This window comes from Heliangelus exortis, chromosome 8 (genome assembly GCF_036169615.1).
Source record: "Heliangelus exortis chromosome 8, bHelExo1.hap1, whole genome shotgun sequence".
Classification (NCBI taxonomy): domain Eukaryota; kingdom Metazoa; phylum Chordata; class Aves; order Apodiformes; family Trochilidae; genus Heliangelus; species Heliangelus exortis.
Genome location: NC_092429.1, coordinates 19452914 through 19470557, shown reverse-complemented (window position 1 = coordinate 19470557; position 17644 = coordinate 19452914). Strand labels below are relative to the sequence as shown.

The 17644-nt window shown below is 35.0% G+C and overlaps 1 protein-coding gene across 6 annotated transcripts in view; it reads left to right on the top strand.

The window, feature by feature from the left end:
- Window positions 1-17644, top strand: part of CDC14A (cell division cycle 14A) — a 58217-nt gene that overhangs the window by 18595 nt on the left and 21978 nt on the right. For all 6 annotated transcript variants that reach the window (XM_071750938.1, XM_071750939.1, XM_071750940.1 and 3 more), the window contains exons 4-8: window positions 544-636; window positions 6585-6664; window positions 12845-12911; window positions 15056-15118; window positions 17219-17306. In XM_071750938.1, coding sequence (XP_071607039.1) covers window positions 544-636; window positions 6585-6664; window positions 12845-12911; window positions 15056-15118; window positions 17219-17306 — 391 coding nt within the window. The remainder of the gene's footprint in view (window positions 1-543; window positions 637-6584; window positions 6665-12844; window positions 12912-15055; window positions 15119-17218; window positions 17307-17644) is intronic.

The window sequence follows — 17644 nt, the reverse complement described above, 5'->3', positions numbered from 1 at the left end:
AAGACTGCTGAGACTGCTGGACAGATGGGAGCTGGATTCAGGAATGTGTGGATCAGAGTCAAAGGCAGATAAATGGAGAGAGGGTCCTGCCAGGATACTGACCATGAAAGATTGATTGCTTCCAATTTTCTCTTGCCTTCTTTACAGAGCTACATGCTTAAAAGAGCTTTAACATAGGAGGATGTTTTAATCTGAATATGATTTAATCAGTGTTCAGAAGCTATTGTTCAAATATTTAAGCTTGGAAAAAAATTTCCAGTATTTTATATTGAACATTTTGGTTCAAATGCATTTTGTGGGATATTTTCACACAGCAAACTAAGATCTACAGATCTGCCCTGACACAGGGGCTGTTTCCCTGCACTTTATTGCATAAGAAAATTGTTCATGATATTGGTAATTTTTTTCTTCTTTAAGAATCTCTGTAAGTATTTTTTCTGAATAATTCTTTTGTTTTGGAAAAGTAGGTTCTAAAAGTTGGGGGGTTTAAAGTGCATTTTTCTTTTAGTAAATATATGCTGTCTGTTGTGTTTTTTTTAACAGTATTTCAGTCTATCAAGAAAGAAGATAGTGTATTATACCAGTTTTGACCAGAGGAAAAGAGCAAATGCAGCCTTTTTAATAGGTGCATATGCTGTAAGTATTGTTTATCACCTGAATACTTCTCACCTTCCTTAAGAGACATCTGCTGCGGGTAAAATAGCATCTCAAGATGGTTCTTATGGATGGAGGCAGATTGTAATTTCATTCTTTTCTAAGCTGTCTTTGAAAATTATGTTGTATGAGTTTTAGGGAAGCCCTGTCTTTGGCACTTGACTCTATTTGCTTCACTACAGACGGAGTAGCTTTGGCAGACCATGTGAACATTTCCTGTAAGATACCATTTTCTTGAATGTCAGAAATGCAAACCACAAACTTACCTCTAAATTTGGCTGTCTGCTTATGACAGTAGTGAGATTTATACTGGGGAGGAAAAAGCTTTTTCTCACAGCCTTTCCTAAAGTTACTAGACTAGATACATAGTGATTATTGGGTGGATTCACTTAATTTTTGTAGCCTACCCAGAATAATGGAAAAATTGAGGCCCTTCAACCTTCTAATATTACAGTCAATATGCAGTGCACAGGGCCTTCTTAGTTACACAAGCCTTATTTATCACCTAAATTTTGATAGTCTTGAGCTGACAGTTGCATAGCCACTTTTGTGTCTTCATAGCAGTGTAGCTCAAACTTCAACTTAACCCTCCGGCTTTACTGTCCAGAATTGGAGCAGACTTCTAGAAATCTTGGAGTCTTTGTGATAACGTGTTAAGCTGATAAAGTATTGAAACTGACAAGCTGCTGGTCCTGAGCAGACATCCACATGATCAGCTGAGGTCTGGAAGTCTCTGCTAAGTCAGGCTTTATAGCATGTAAAAGCTGGTATATTTCTTTCAGACCTAAGGTTATACTGAATACAAAGTTCAATAAATGCAAATTATAGTATTGAAAGAATTTCATATGCAGATTCTCTTTAGTAGACAAAATGTTTTACTGCAAGTACACAGATAGTAAGTAAATACTTTTGAAAAAAAAACTAATTAAATGTAAAGATGGAAAAAAAAAGAGTTCTAAAATTTTAAGAATCTTTGGGTTAGATTCTTTAACCCATTGGAGTAGACCCAATGGAACAGCTCTGCAAAAGGAATAGAAAGAATGAATTAGAATGTTCTAAGTTGTTTTGACTGTACAAGGCTATTTTTAGTAATATTTGAATTAATATCCAATTCTGTATTTTATATTCTGTTTAAGGATCCTTGAAATTTGATAGCATCTCTTTATAAACTGTGCTTCCACTTCAGATCCAAAATCTGTCTGAATTGCAGCATCTTCACTATACTGACTCCCACCCTAGTTTGTAAAGAGACTTCAGCCATTCCATTCAGGCTACTTTTTGGTATCTGTTTGCATCATTGTATCTCCAGTTATGTATTTAGAAAGATTCGCTCTGTGTTTTAAAACTGTTCTAATTAAGCCTGTAGCTGGAGAATACTTATTTAGCAGGTACATAGATTACAGCATCTAATGACCTTCTCTGGATTGCCCTTGTCTGATCCTGCCTTCACCTTCCAATACATCTTACAAGCCTTAGAAAGGGTAGGCACTGGCATTTTCGAGGAGATGAGATTACCTTTTAATTCCTCTTGTCCAGTCCTTGTTATATGACTATCTCAATTAAGTGGCTGTTCTCTGTGGATAAGGGGTTAAAAGGACATTATCAAGGTTAGCTCGACCCAGGGAGAGACAGTGCTGCTGTCCATGAAGGGAGGTTCTTGCAGAGCTATGTGGTAGGAACAGAAAGGTAAGGAGGTATGTAAAGTGCAAACCAGAGGACTGATCAGCTGAGTAAGACTATACCATATTTACAGTATTTAAGACTTGTGAACATGTGAACAGTCTGGTATATTTGGTAGTCCTTTAAATAAAGGAACTGCTCAACAGCTAAAATGAGGGGTAAGGGCATGCACTGAGTGGGGAGGGCATATGAAATCCCTCTAAAGAAAGTGAAGCAGGGGAGTGCATGGTAGGTGTACCATGGTGTGATTGCACATGTGCTCTGTAGTAGATACCCAGTGACACCTCACAGAAAGAGTAGGTAGCTTATGTGAACAATAAGGTAAATTGGTGGGCTGTGACTGCATGCCCACTTAACCCTTGCCTAGCCCGTTTTAAGATGCTTCTTGCTCTTAATTGCAAGCACATACCTATGATCTACATCTGCATTTGATGCTGTTATACCCCTGTCAGAGTAGTAGATGTTTTAAGTATCTTCTGATTATTGAACATACTATGGTAACAAGAATATTTATTTACTAACAGTGTTACCAGTACAAAAAAGTATTGATTCTCTTGTTGAAAACACCTTGTAGTAACTTTCCAGTTCATCTCAATTTAGTGTAACATTGGAAAACAGTTTGCACAAAGGTATCCAGTATATTAAATCAGTATGTCATCTCAGAATTATTTCTATAGCTGTGTATTCCTAAACTTTCAACTGTTAGAGTAGTTAATTCACCTTCTGTAATGCCAAGGAATTCATAAAAGGAATATTTATTCTAAAAATCATCTGTTCTGTTGTTTCAACTGCAGAGGCTTAGCTTTTATAATCCAGATGTATTTATTACGCACTCAAGGAATAGTATTTGTATTTTTGGGGTGCTTTACCTGTAATGCTGTGTTCAGTCAGATGCAGTGGAGGTATATTCTTGAGTTACATGCTAGGTAACCTGACCTGGAGGAATCTAATTGTATTCTTCAATAAAAGAGCTGTGTGTAACTGACAATTTGTTCTATTTCAATTTGAATATCCACATTGTGGCAGAAATATACTCTTCGATTTGTGGTCTTCTAGATTTTATGTCTTTTATTCTACTTTACAAAATTTTGAAAGCAGTCTTATAGCTATGAACACTACCAATGTATGAAAGTTAATTGAGAAGACTTGAGAAGTCCTGCTGTTAAAACATTAGGTGTAAAATGAAACGTGGAAAACAATGGATCAGGTTCTTGGAATGGTTTTCCAGAAGTGATATGCAATTTAGATTGTTCCATTGAACAGTTTCTTAGACATGTTGAACTGGGATACCCTATAGCTATTAAAATATTTTAATAAGAGACTCAAGTTTAAGCAAAAGTTTGGTCTTAAAACTATTGACAGCAGCTTTCCTGTTTGTAAATTGTATCTCAAGAATAGGCATTTCCTAAATTTCAGTTTTACAGTATACTTTCAGTACATTTGGGCTATTCAAGACCAATTGCTAAGTTGTTCTTGCTCTTTAGAATTCTGCAAATGACAGATTACTTCTGTCATAAAATTCAGATTAAGAATAAATAAATAAATTGTAGTGTCAAAAGAACATGCAGACTTCTCTGATCTTATAGGGAATTTCACAATTCCTCCAAGATGGCCAAGACTATAATGCAGACTGTTCAGTGATGTCAGAAACATGGTACTACCAGGTTCTGCAAAGTCTCACCAGGTGCCAGAGAGAATATTTTGAAGCTAGTATTGCTTTGCTTTTCATCTGTTTGAAAACTTAATTTAGTTGTTAGACTTTTTATGTAATCTTCTACAATAGTTAATTTTTTAAAAAATAAATGAAAATTTGACTTAAAATAGTACTGCAAGTACTTCCATGCACACCAAAAGCAAAATAGCCTGGTTTGACTCAATTTGTCCCTAGTTGTTTCCAAGGTGAAGAGGGGTGACAGTGAGTAGGTTTGACAGAATTACATTGAAGTGATTACATGAATTCCTCTCTTGTCATCTAATAATACATTCTTGGAGACATCGTTAAGGAGAGTACATTTTTTCCTGTCTCATAACATATGTATGAACTGAGGGCTGCATCCCTCTTCCCATATTCTTAAGGTACTTTTTATGTTTCTTTGCTGGTTGAAAACCAGTAACCCCTACCTGGTTTTGTACTTCTAGTAAGGTTTGAATTCCTTGGGGTAGATGAGCAGGAGAAATACTTGTCTTTGTACTAGGGACTGCTCTTGTATTTCTTGAGGCATGGGGCAGGGTAAAGGGAGAACATACACATATGGCACTTGCTTTGCCTGGTAAGCCTAGAGCTTCAATTCTACCCTTGTAGAAGACAAATAGTTACCTCTTGCAATTCTTACAAGATCAAAACTTGATTAGTTGACCAAAATCTGTCTTTTGAGCAGTCGTGGTGAAACATAATGCTTTCAAACTGTGACAAACTCTGAAGAGATCCAGTAAGCTCTTTTTCCTTTTACTTGTAGACAGTAGGTGGGCTGGTCATATTTCTTTCTCATAATTACTTTGAGTTTCTCTTTTAGTAGTAACAGCTTTTGTTAGACTTCTCTAATGCCAGTAGGGAGAAAAGCTGTTGAATTCTTAAGTTTGTAATTTTGTCATAGCAAATGACTGGGTAATAACAAACTAGTAGAGCATGCTGATTCAGTTGCTTGCAGGAGTGTTTTTCCCTAATTTAAAAATATAAATAAGACTTCTCAGCCTACCTGATGTTTTAAGACTTTGTTCTCTTTTAATCTAAGCATATCACACTACTGCTTAAATCTGCAATTCCTTCTTCGGAAGGTCAGCAAATACAAAGGCTTTTCATTTACTGCAGCATGTTCAGCCTCTTTGCTGTTTCAAGCAACACCTTTCTTCAGATTGCATTAGATTGGCTTCACAGAGTTCTCGTGATACATTAGCAGCTCTAGAGTAGATCTGTTCCATATACTTCTAATCTGAAAGTGGCACATGTGGGTGGGAGCAAGATGAATCCAAATTGTGTTTGAAATATTGTGGATAAGTGGTAAGGTGAACTTTCAAAATTCCCTTTTTGTTCTATAAACTTTTTAGGATATATGGTATGAATTTTCTTCACAGTGTATAGTGCCAGTAGTGTCCCATCTGTGCAGAGCTTTATGTTTCAACCACATCATTATTCAGGAAATAATGTAAGAATGGAAATGTCAGAGACAAAAAATAGTTGGAAATTTTCAATACTTGCTGAATCTGGTTTTTAACATGTCATATTGCCACAGGTTATGAGGTGGAATAGTGACAGTGGGGCAAAGGAGAAGAACATCACCCTTTGTAAAACAGGTCTTGTAAGAGAGGAAATTTTAAATGTGTTCAGCATCAAAAACTGAATAAAACTTTTAGGAACTAGCCTACGTCTTGTTTAAGAACATTGTTTTTAAGAAAATTATTATTGGGATACTTGATATTCAACAATTAAATGTGCATAGAGCTAAAAAATAGCCATGTAGGTGGTGAGTTGCAGGCAAATGCCAAGGAAAGTTGTGTGGCTTTGCTTACAAAACATGTTTGTGCACGTGAAATATGCCACTTCAAAGTGAATGAAATATTTTTTTGTAGATAGCGCTCCTGCTTAACACATATTCAAAGTTAAATTTATTTTAGGATCAGCTTTACTGTACAAATAGGAGTTGAAATCTAACAAGATGTGGTTATATTCTAATTTCTTAAGTAAGATGAGCTGATAGTGTTCAGTGACAGCAGAATGAGCTTTGGCTTAAGGTGTTGCATTAACTAGATCTTGATCTCGTAGTAACAGGTTCAGTTTGTTGAATTGGATATTCTTGTTAATTAGTAGTTTGATATTGACAATTAGGAATTAAAAAATATTTGTGTTGGAAAATAGTCCATTGGGCTGTGGTGGAGAAATGTTTCCTTTATCAGCTGCTGTGATAACACTTTGACTCATGTGAAGCTGGACAAAGAGCTCCTAACATAGATGCCATCTTTTTCGTCCTGTTGAGTCTGTCTTAAAGTGTCTCAGTTGAAGAAATATGTGATTTAAAAAAAAAAAAAAAAAAAAAATTAAAGGAGAAATGACACAAAAAAACCATTCCAGTTTCTGTTGATTTCAGAACCCTTGTGTAGGTAATGTGTTTTCTGGCCTATAAACATCACAGGAGTTATCATAATGACTGTAGTATATATTACTTAGGATTTATTGGGCTTGGGGAAGTGTATGTGTGGTTAATAACTTCTCAGCCTCAGGACTTATTTTTTTTCCTCTTCCTCCACCTCTTTAGGTAATATACTTGAAGAAAACACCAGAAGAAGCTTACAGAACACTTCTGTCTGGATCTAATCCACCGTATCTTCCATTTCGGTATGTGAATATGAGACATGGACCTAACTTGTGTTTTAGAATTTGGAAGATATGCATTTTTCAGATTGCCTTCCCAGAGGGGGGTTTAATGTCTGATACAGATAGTTTATCAAATGACATCTCCAGAAAAATATTTTTTACTTCCAGTGGAACTAGTTGCTCTTGTTGGAATAATAAAGCCTTTTCAATTTATTTAAGTTTTAAATAACCCTCCCGGTCCTTCACACTGTCAGGTTTAGAAAATAGTTCTTAACAAGTTTATGGTTTAGGAATTAAAACTTTTCTCTATGATATTTCACCATTTGTAAGTCATTCCAATCTTTTAAGTTACCTAATACTTAACTAGCTAGACTTAAATGAATGAAAGGGGATTTATGCTGTTACATGTTCTCTGATTTACAGAACAAGTACTGCTGTTCCATTTACTAAATTGCTTTGCCTTGCTGTATTCAATGAATCATAGATAATTTACATCAAGCTGTCTTTATTCACTCTATTAAGGTCATACTGAGGGTTGAATCTGAGGAAATTTTGCTATCATGCCTATTCAATAAAGATACTTTCATATTTTTTTCCATGGCGTGGAACATGAAATGCCCCTTGACTTTAAGAAAGTACCTGACACTACTCTTACGCAAACAGAAAATGAAACTGTCAGGAAGGTCAGTGTCCTCTTTTTTTTAGGGGAGTCAGTGTTTTACAAGTAGTGCTCACTGTCAGGCAATGCATTTGTAAATGTAGACCTACCTTGTCTATATCAAATTCATCTGATCCTGCAGCCACTTACCAAAGAAAGATCAGATTGTCTCTCATAGTTTGTAGAGGAGCCAGATAAAACTTGCATAAAAAGCAAAACTCTCCTAGTAGTGGAGGGTTGTGTTACCCAAGAATAGCTGTATCTTGTTCACCAATTTAAAAAAAAAACTTGCTGTTTGGAATTACAGTAAATTGCTATGTCTTTAGGTTCCTTTGTCTCATGAAAATAAAAATTAAGGCAGAAAAAACAGGTTCTGACCGAGCAAAGAATCTTTATTGTCAGGCCTTAAAACTATAAGACAGAAAACTTGGGAAAAATAGTGTGTTTGCAGAACAGTCTCATGTGACCCTATTTGCTCAGATCAAAGGCTAGAGACATTTACCTTTCAACCAGTTTCCTATAATAATTATGACTGTGGTAATAATAATAAAAAATGCTATTTCTGCTTGACTGGTTTGGAGTTGTGGAAGTAAATTCCTTTATGATTTCTTGTGAGGCTGGTAAGAACCACAGTAACAGATCTAATGACATGAAACAATTTCCTTTTAAGCATCAAATAATTATTCAGAGCAAATCCTTGTGACTTTGAGTTAATAAAATTCTCATCCAAAACACAATAATTAGCTATGCTGGGTTCAGCAGAGGAGTCAAAAATACAAGAAACATTAAGATTTTCTCAAGATAGTTCAAGAATGCTCATACAAAGAGCATTTCATATTTCCCAGAGGAAAGAATACTTAGGGAAATAATGAAGACGACAATGTCTAGCAAAAGAACAACTCCATTTTTTGCAGTCTGTGTTGTCAGAAGTTATTATAAAAGTATAATCACTTCATTCTGTTTGTCACATTCAGGAGAAGAGAGCAATAAATTTATAGGCATCCTTCTGAAACATAGCTCCTCTGTCTCTGTGTTTCAAGCCCAGGATTGCTGGGATACGAATGATTGGCTAAAGTGAAAGCTTTTTTGGGAGGCTGTGGGGTTTTTTTGGTGGGTTTTCTGTGATGTGATTGGGTTTTGGCACGGTTTTGGGTTTGTTTTGTGGTTTTGTTTTTTAATGTAAGGCTTTGACTGTTTTGAGGGTGGGAGAAAAGTAATATTGAGCTGAGCCTTGGTGTATCTGCAAGGAATTAGTGTTGAGAGCTTTTGCTAGAAGAATTAAACATCTTCATTTCTTGAACATTTTTTTTTTACATGATGAGGGGCTGGAAAGCATCTAAGTTTCTTTTGGACCGGCTTTGGACTGTGTCTGGTCTTGTCCCTGGATTAGCACCTAAGCAGATTCTGTTACTGCTGTACAGTTTGTCCTGCTGGGAAGGAAGCTGTGTGATCTAGTTGTGCAGGAGGTGAGACTAAGAGGAGTGAGGAAATAAACTGAAGGATTCTGACAAGATAGGAGACTAGGTAAGAAATCAGGCATCTGAAAGTTAGGGAGGGGATATTTGGGACTTGTATTCATAGGAAGAAGATAAAGATACATAGGAGCTTAATTACTGTGGCTGAGAGAAGGGTAAGTAGTTCTGATGAGGACCTGCAGTTGGACAATGTAGATTAGCAATGGGGAAGAAATTAATTATTCCTCCTTCCCTGATTTTCCAAGGCCTTTGAGATTTTCTCTCCTGTCCATTCTAAGGCATTTGAGGGATCTCTTGTGCAAAATACAGCATGATATGGAGGGTCAAGCAAATCAACCTGTTCTGGGAGCAGTAGCACTGCTTTTGGTTGTTTATCTGCTTGACATCAACCTGTACTGTGAAGAAACAAGCTGGTGCTGAGAAAGTTTGCACTCCTTCCACATCTTTAGTGTCTCAAAGAACTGAAATGACTCTTCTGTACAATGGAAAACATAAACCAAATTTCTTACCTCTTCCCTTCTAAGGTCTAGGAAAGAAATCCTGAGGTATTAATTAGTATTCAATACTTCTTGACTTGAATTTATTCTTGGAGCCTGAAGCTTAGATATTACATAAATATTGTAGTATATATAGGTCATCTCCATTTGAATAGTTTCAAGTTTAAGAGTTTATCAGTGAGCACTGATCAGCTGAGTGTTACAGCTAAGCTAGTTAACAAGGTTGTTAATTTGTTAGCTGAATTGTCTCTTTTTTTTTTTTAAATAGACAACTTTCAATAAGAGGAAGCTGTGGGATTGTCAGATCCTTTATGGAATACTGAGGTATTTTTACAGGAAGCGATCACTGTGAAACTGATCTACTTTCATCTAGCTCTGTGACCTCAAAAGCCTTAATCAGCTTAGATTTTTCAGCTGGTATTGCATTTAAAGACAGCTTCAGCAAATATTGTTCAGGGGTGAAAAGAAGTCAGAATACTGCTTATAAAATACATTGAAATTTTTTTGTTCCCTTTTTATACTATAAAAACTAAAGACAAAGTGAGAAGGCAAGACACTGCTCTCTGTGAGATACTTTAATCTTATTTTTGGCTGATTCACTGCCATTTGATGACACTCTAGTCTCTTCAAGATCTTGTACTGTATCTTGTCTTCCATTAAGAATAATCATAAATACCAGTTTCCTATTTTGAAACTTTCAGATTTTTGCCTCAAACTACTCTGTATTGACTTTAAGTTAAAGAGGAAAAAAAAAAAAACAAAGCAACATTTCAAAATGCTCATTGCATTTGGCTACAAAAGACAAAGAATACTGTAATGAAATATGATCAGCAACAGAAATCAGAGCACCTACACTGTAAAACTGTGCAGATGTCTTTGTGTTCTGTTCTATTACTCTTTTTGTTCAATTCAGAAAGTATTATATTTGAAATAGCTTGGTTTCCACCAGTAAAAACACCCGAATGTTTTTGTATATGCATAAATATTCCCAGTAATTTAAAAATTACTAATCTTTTAAAAATATTCACATGCACTAGTTGTCAAAGAAGAAGAATAACTTTAAATAGGAGGAATTTGTTCTTACACCTGAAATTTAATATCTAGATAGCTTAGCTTACAATTCTGGAGCATAAAATAGCAATATTTCAGAAAGGGGTTTGCATCTGAAATTGATTATAGTCAGGCAATTGTACTTTTGGAAACTACGGGGATAAAAAAATTTCGTTTGTTTTTTATTCCCCCTAGGTTTATTCTGTAAAGGACTGGGAATGTTAAAATAAAAATAGTTGGGGCTTGAAGGGAAAAAAAAAAGTACATTGTTCCATTTTCTAGGTTTCCAAATTACGAATGAAGGAGCTTCTATGATTTGCTTGTGCTTTCTTACCAGAAGATATTTGAGGGGCAGAGGGAGAGAGATTATGGCAAGGTCTGATATAATACAATCAGTATTTTCCATGGTTCATCAAATTTGCTTTCCTTTGAAGTATCAGGTAATATTAAACCACCTCTCCCAGGTGTTATTTCACTCCCACGCTGTACTGTCATTCATATCTAGTGTTTGTCTATGGTTTCAATACATAAAAGATAAGTAGCAAGTATTTGAGTTTTTCAGATGTTAACTCAGTGTGTTGCATTTCTTTATTAAAAACAAAAAAAACCCAAAAATGACAAAAAACCTGCTGTTCTTAGAGTTTTTAGGAATTTGGGAGCAAGTTTTTTAATTGCTTTTTATGCGTTCATTCCAAAGCTTTGCCTATGTGCAATTTCCCAGCTTTCAGTCACTGTGTGTGGATGGCAGTGCCAGCAGAGCTGTTTTCTCCAGGCAGAGTACACGTGCTTTAATGGGTAGGTGAACAGTAACAGAAGGCAGGGATGAGGCAGGCAGTAAATGTTATCTGCCAGCATCTGTGTGTACTCCACTGCCAATAGTGGTCTGTGGGAACTGCAGCTAGGAATGTTGGATGCTTGGAATTGTACATCTAGGTCAGGTTCAGTGTCCTCCTTCCCTCCCTCCCTCCCTCCCTCTCCTCTCTGCCTTCTCTCTCTTGCTGTCATAGCACTTCTTATTAATGGATTAGAGATTATGTGGCTTTTTTCCCAATATTGTTTTTTGTACTGCAGTGTCAGATGCCTCATCAGTTGAAGTAGTTATACACAAACAGATAAAAATTCTATTAATGTTATAGCAAAGTAATATCTAATAACATGCCTGATAAAAAAATATCTTCTTAATTTTTCTGTAAATGGTTAAATTATTCTCTAAATACTTAATTTTGTGGTTTATATTGGTTTAGGTTTTGTTGTTTATGTCAGCTCCTTCAGAAAGCTGTTGAAAGATTTTCTGCTGTGTATATTTTTCCCATTAGGGCTTTTAAGATTTTTTGCTCCAAGGATGTTTTTGTTTGCTAGACTGATGTTTACTAGAATGATCTGTTATCCAGCTTTCTCCTGTTGAAAGTGTATTGCCTGTAAAGTTTATATTTTACAGCTTTGGTGTGTTCTGCCTGCCTAATGTACTGAAAATACTTCATGGCTTTTCATTTTGAAAAACTTCTTTTTTGGATTTGGAAATTGAAGGTTTATTCACACTTCAGAGTTCCCTTTGTAATACATCATGGCTGAGTATTTTTTCTAATAGTTTCTATAGTAGTCTGCATGTAATATGACACTACCAAAACTGTAGCTTTGAATTTTCTTAAATACATTTTCTATGAGCACTGCTTGCTTAAGTCTGCTATACTTATTCTGCTCTTAAGGAATGATTGAGAATATTTTGCTCTTAAAGTGCTTGGCATTGTAGGAGCAAATCAATATTTTTAAAATTATACTACTTCTACCAAGTAAACTTCTAGGAAAGGAGAATTTTCAAGGAAAGACTGAAATTTTTAATCACTTCTCGATTAAAGATGTATCTGGCAGAAAGCTTGAATTTTGCTATTCTCATACATTTAAGCTCTTAGTATTCTGGGTAAGATAGCTTAGAGCAAAAGTGTAAAAGCTTTCTTTAGTGAGTGATTAGGAAATAGTCTGTCCAGGTAGAAATTTGTTAAAATGTGAAATGGTCTGAAGAAGAGTCGGAAAAGGACTTTCTCCTTTTCCACAATACATCTGTTGCTGTTATTTTTAGTGCTGTTACTTATTTTTCTGTTGGTGTCTCTTACTACTTTGTTTTGCTTTGGGGTACCCTGTCATCCTTTAAGGAGCACTTGTTATTTTCATAGCAGCAGAACTGGGGTCAAGTAGTTTAAAATTTAATTATATCTGGATAATTTTAAAACATATTTCTAAGATGCGGGGTGTTTTGTTTTACATATTGGTAACGGGCTTGTATAAGATGATCTAAAATGTGCACTTGAAATAATTTGCAATGTTAACTGCATTTACTCTGAGCTGCATCTTTGGTAGGAGAGTGCTATAGCATTGACAAGCTTCTAAAAAGATGTCTTCTTCGAACTTCAATTCAGATTTTGTAGTGGGGATTGAATATCTTGAATATCCTCTGTGTGCTGCCCTTGCCCAAGTTCTTAAATTAAGTCTGTGTATATTAAATAAAGTTTTATTAAATCTATAGGGATGCTTCATTTGGGAACTGCATGTACAATCTTACAATCCTGGACTGTTTGCAGGGAGTAAATAAGGTAAAAACTTTTTTCCTTTGCAAAAGAGATTTAAATTGACTTTAAAAATGTGAAGGAAAATACTGTTAGACTATGTTAGAAAATCTGTTTTCAAAGCAAAACAGGTGTGAATGAGTAGTACACTATCATGAAGCCTAAGTTACTGAGGGCTGTGAGTAGTGACAATGGCAGAATGCTACATTTTTACCTGGCTGTTTCCGCCTTTCACAGCTTTCTGATCTTCACCTTATGAATCAGAATGTGCAAATTCCCAAGGCTACCTGGTGGCAGTTCTTAACAGTGCAAGATAGTGCACTTGATCTGCTAAAAGATCATTTATAACCATTGGATAAAGGGAATAACATAGGTTCTTAAAGTCAAGAAGGACAGACACATAGACATACTGTGATTTAAGCAGTTTGGGTGTACTTGGCACCAACTGTCCCCCAAAACACCTGGTTCAGTGTTTGACATTAATCTTTTCAGAATTGTTTAAAAATAATGAAAATTAATCTATCAGACTAGTGTTTTGTTGTTTCACTGTTAACAGCCCTGGTCCAGGGGAATATTAAGCTCCAATAATGCTTTTTCCAAAACTATTACATTCCATCTTAATTTGCAACCTTGTATACAGTATGCACTTCATACTGTAAGCAAAGATTAAATTTTATTAATCATTTCCCAGTGGATTTGATGAAGGGAGCAGGTCAGAAGAACAGTTCTGTACAGACACTTCATAGACTATTTGTAATTCTCAAAAGTATGGCAAAACAAGTGTTTCTTAAAAGCTGGAAAAAGAGAGATCAAGCTTAACATTTTTAGTTCTGTGGGGGTGGTAAAGGAGCTGTCAGTTAACAGCAAGACTTTAATTTGTGTGGCATTCTACAGATCCTGAAGCTTGCTGAAGGGGTTGTGCAGTCACTGTAATTTATCTGCAACAGTGTGTCAAAAGGAATTTAAGAATTAATTTTTTCCCCTTTGTTCCCCTGAAAATTGAGTTTTTCTCCAGTTCACCTAGAGAGGTAAAAACACTGAGCAGAAACTGGATGCCATAATCTAAAGTAAAAGCTTTTGTCTACGTGGGTAACTTTAGTGTTTATGTGCGTGTATATCATATATATCTAATTCAGTAGGCCCATGAATTCTGGAGTACAGCCAGCCATGCCTAAATAAAAATAAGCTGAATTTCAAAATAAGCTGCTCCAACAAAGCTCTCAGTATCTTGGGCTTCTTGACCAGTCTGGTCATTGAGCTCGTGTTGGCTATAACAAAGCTATTTTTGTTTTGCCCTAAGAAGGGTGTTCTATATGTAGCAAAGGATGGCAGACTGATGTTTTTTTAAATTATGGATCTGTGGTGTGTTTTTATCACACTTTAATCCCAGAATGTTGTGTAATGCTATACTTCTCTGAATGCAGTAGACACAGTACAAATATATGCTGCACAACTGTCTTACACCTATCCTTAGAGTAATTTTGGGCTGTGAAGTCCTTACTTCTAGAATCATTTTTCATATGGTATTATACATAAATCTTTAATACAAAAATTGGCATTTTTAATACTACAGCAAGTAAATAAAAAGCTTGATATCTTTCAGTCCTGTAAGAAGTACTGTCTGACATTGCTCATTGCACTTCATTATATCAGTGGAATGTTTATTAAAAACAAATCATAATACACAGTTTATACACAGTATTCTGTACGTGCCATTTTGCCTGGCATATGGTGATCACATCAGACTCCGAATGTGCTATATTTTGTTGCATACAACTGCATGAAAATACATTCAGGATAGAAATCACTAAATGAGTGAATGACAAAAAGGGAACTGCCTTTTAATTTGTCAACTGCCTACAGGAAAAAAAAAGTATACATATTGCAGAAGGGAGAATCAATTTTATGATTTAAGTGATATGCAACAACCTTATGTCCTATTGTAATGTCTTTGAAGGGGAGATAATCAGCTTGATGTGCTTTAGTGACATTGTTGGTTTTTGTTGCCTGTGTTGTTAATCTGTGCACAGTGTTATATTGTCTTAAGTAGAGGCTTCATTAAGACCAAAGCACGAACATTTAGTAACTTAGTTTTAATTTTCAAAAACAATAGTTAAAAATGAGATTATGTATCATATTTTGGAATAAACTGACACCTTGTTGCCTTTTAGGCCTTGCAACATGGATTTTTTGACTTTCAGACATTTGATGTGGATGAATATGAACACTACGAGGTTTGTAAATTTAATAAGTTGAACGTGTTTGTTTTACCTAAAATAAGTTAAAATTTACAGTATCCCACAATTTAAAGCATACTAGAAACACATTTTAATTCAAGTAAAACCCGGTGTTCATATGTAAGGTATGTAACTCCAGACCTGTGTGCTGTATGTAAAAAACATACAGAATGAATATTCTTGCAATCACATAATAAGTTTGCTTTTTCTTGTAGCCTTTCTGGCTTCTGGGACCTCTTTCATGCTTTCCCAACCTTTTCCAGGGTACAATGCAAGGTCTCTCAGCTGACCCACATAAAAACTGTTTCTTCAACTCTTGTTGGGCTGCTCCCTAGATACTATTAGTCCCAAATATATGCAATTTTTTTAATAGCCACATAGATTAAGCACATCTTGGGCTCTTTTAGTAAGGATGCATTATGTGGGGGTTCCAGTAATGAAAATACATCCAAAATACTTCCCTAGTAAAGTCCCAGAAAACTAACAGATGTCATTCGTTGTTCTCCCAACATTTGTACAGCTCTAAGAAATAAATATTCTGGATAGCTCTGTGTGTATAATAGTGGTTGATCTGTCAGACAAGAGCATTTAAATAATTGACTCAAGCTATCACATTATCTTGTTCAATGCTTAACATTATTTTGTTTGAGAAAAATATGTATCAGTGAATGATGTTTGAAGTATGCTGTCCAGTGTCTGAGTATAAGAAGCAAGAACTTGGAATAATTTTTAATGTTTTTGCCTATTTTTTTTAATGTCTTCTTTTGTTTTATGCATCGTGGTCAGCTTTGTATGTTTAGATATGTCATGCACTATATTTATGAAACTTTAAATATTCCAAGATTTTGGGATGTTATGTCTTCAAATGTGTAGCTACTTGGAGAAAAGTTGCATATGACTTAAAGGGAACAGGCTAAAGGAAATTCTATTTCACAGTTAGTTATTTCACCTTACCATGTTATCAATTCTGCTTTTGTTGGACTAGATGTAAAAATACTCAAGTTCTCTTTTTAAAAAAAAAATACTTTCAACTTACTAAACAGTATTTCTTCCTTAAAGAGAGTAGAGGTACTACAATGTTGAGATTGCAGTCTGTGATACAAATGGGGGGGCAGGGGGGAAGGGTGGTGAGGAGTCTGGACTTGGCAGTAAGATTGATTCACTGGTCCTTATGCAACCTTGTTAATTTACAGGAGTTTTCATTGTGTGAGGACATTTGGAGCAAGCCTAATGGGCTTAGCTAACCAAACAGTTGGTGAATTGATTACAGTAACATCCATTACCAGATTCTTTCACTCATTAGAATGTTTTGATTTGCTGAGAGCTAAAAACACAAGCTTAATAATGCAGTTGAACTGAGTGCTGTGTCCTTAAAAGTCATGCTGAGAATAACTACATTGTCAAATGAGTAATGACCATTCTTCAATTACAAAAACAAGGCATTTTTAAACTTCAGTTATGTATTTCCTAAGAGACTTCCAGTTATGGCAGTGACAGAACTTGCATATTCTTTTTGAAGCTTTCATTTAAAAGTGAGCAAGAGATGCAAAATATTAATGTTTGAAAGTGTTATTTTTTCATTTACTTTATTTTTTATTATTATTTATTTATACTTTGCTTCTATGATTACTGGCTCATCAGAGCTTATACCTATATGTAGTTTTCAGTTTCTACAGGGAAAGGATAACTGGTTTTGAATGCTAATTGGTTTTTTATCTGTTTTCTGTGAGTTGTGTTTTTTAGCCAGTGCTGTATGGGGAAGCATTTTTCCATATGCTTGGATTAAAACATACAAAAATGTTGATGTTTGTCAGTGTTATAAATAGGTGTCTTAAAAACCTGAACCCTCCAAGGGAGAGATACCTCTGGTATAAGATCTTTCTTTTTTTATTGGAAAAAACTTCTGCAAAAATTTTTGCATTTCATTTTATTAACATTTCTGAGAGGAAACTTATTGTTAGTTTCTCCCATATAGGTAACTTAATTATATTTGAAGTGTTTTGTTTTAATACAGCAAGAACATAATAAAAAGTAAAATAGAGTCTGTATGTACAGATAATAAAATGTGTTTTTCTTTCTCTCCTGGAATTTTTGTAGCGAGTAGAAAATGGTGACTTCAACTGGATTATTCCAGGAAAATTTTTGGCATTTAGTGGACCACACCCAAAAAGCAAACTTGAAAATGGTATGATATCTACTTCAATGCTATTCTGTAATTTATTTTTTTTTAGCATGTTTAATCTTTTTTTTTTTTTTTTTTTTTTTCAGCATTCAAATGAGCAGAAGGTACTAAGGATCTAAAGATTAATTTATATATTCAGAAATAATAATACAGTGAACATTTTATAACTGATCACAGAACCTGGTTCCAAAGGTTTCGGAACTCTTAGCTAGAAGAATTCTGATTCTTTTAACAGTCTGTGTCTTTCATTCACTGACAAAGTGCCTGAGAAATTCAGATCTCTTACAGTTCTCCTGGAACCTAACACCTGATACAATTAATATGGCAAATTAAATTTGGTT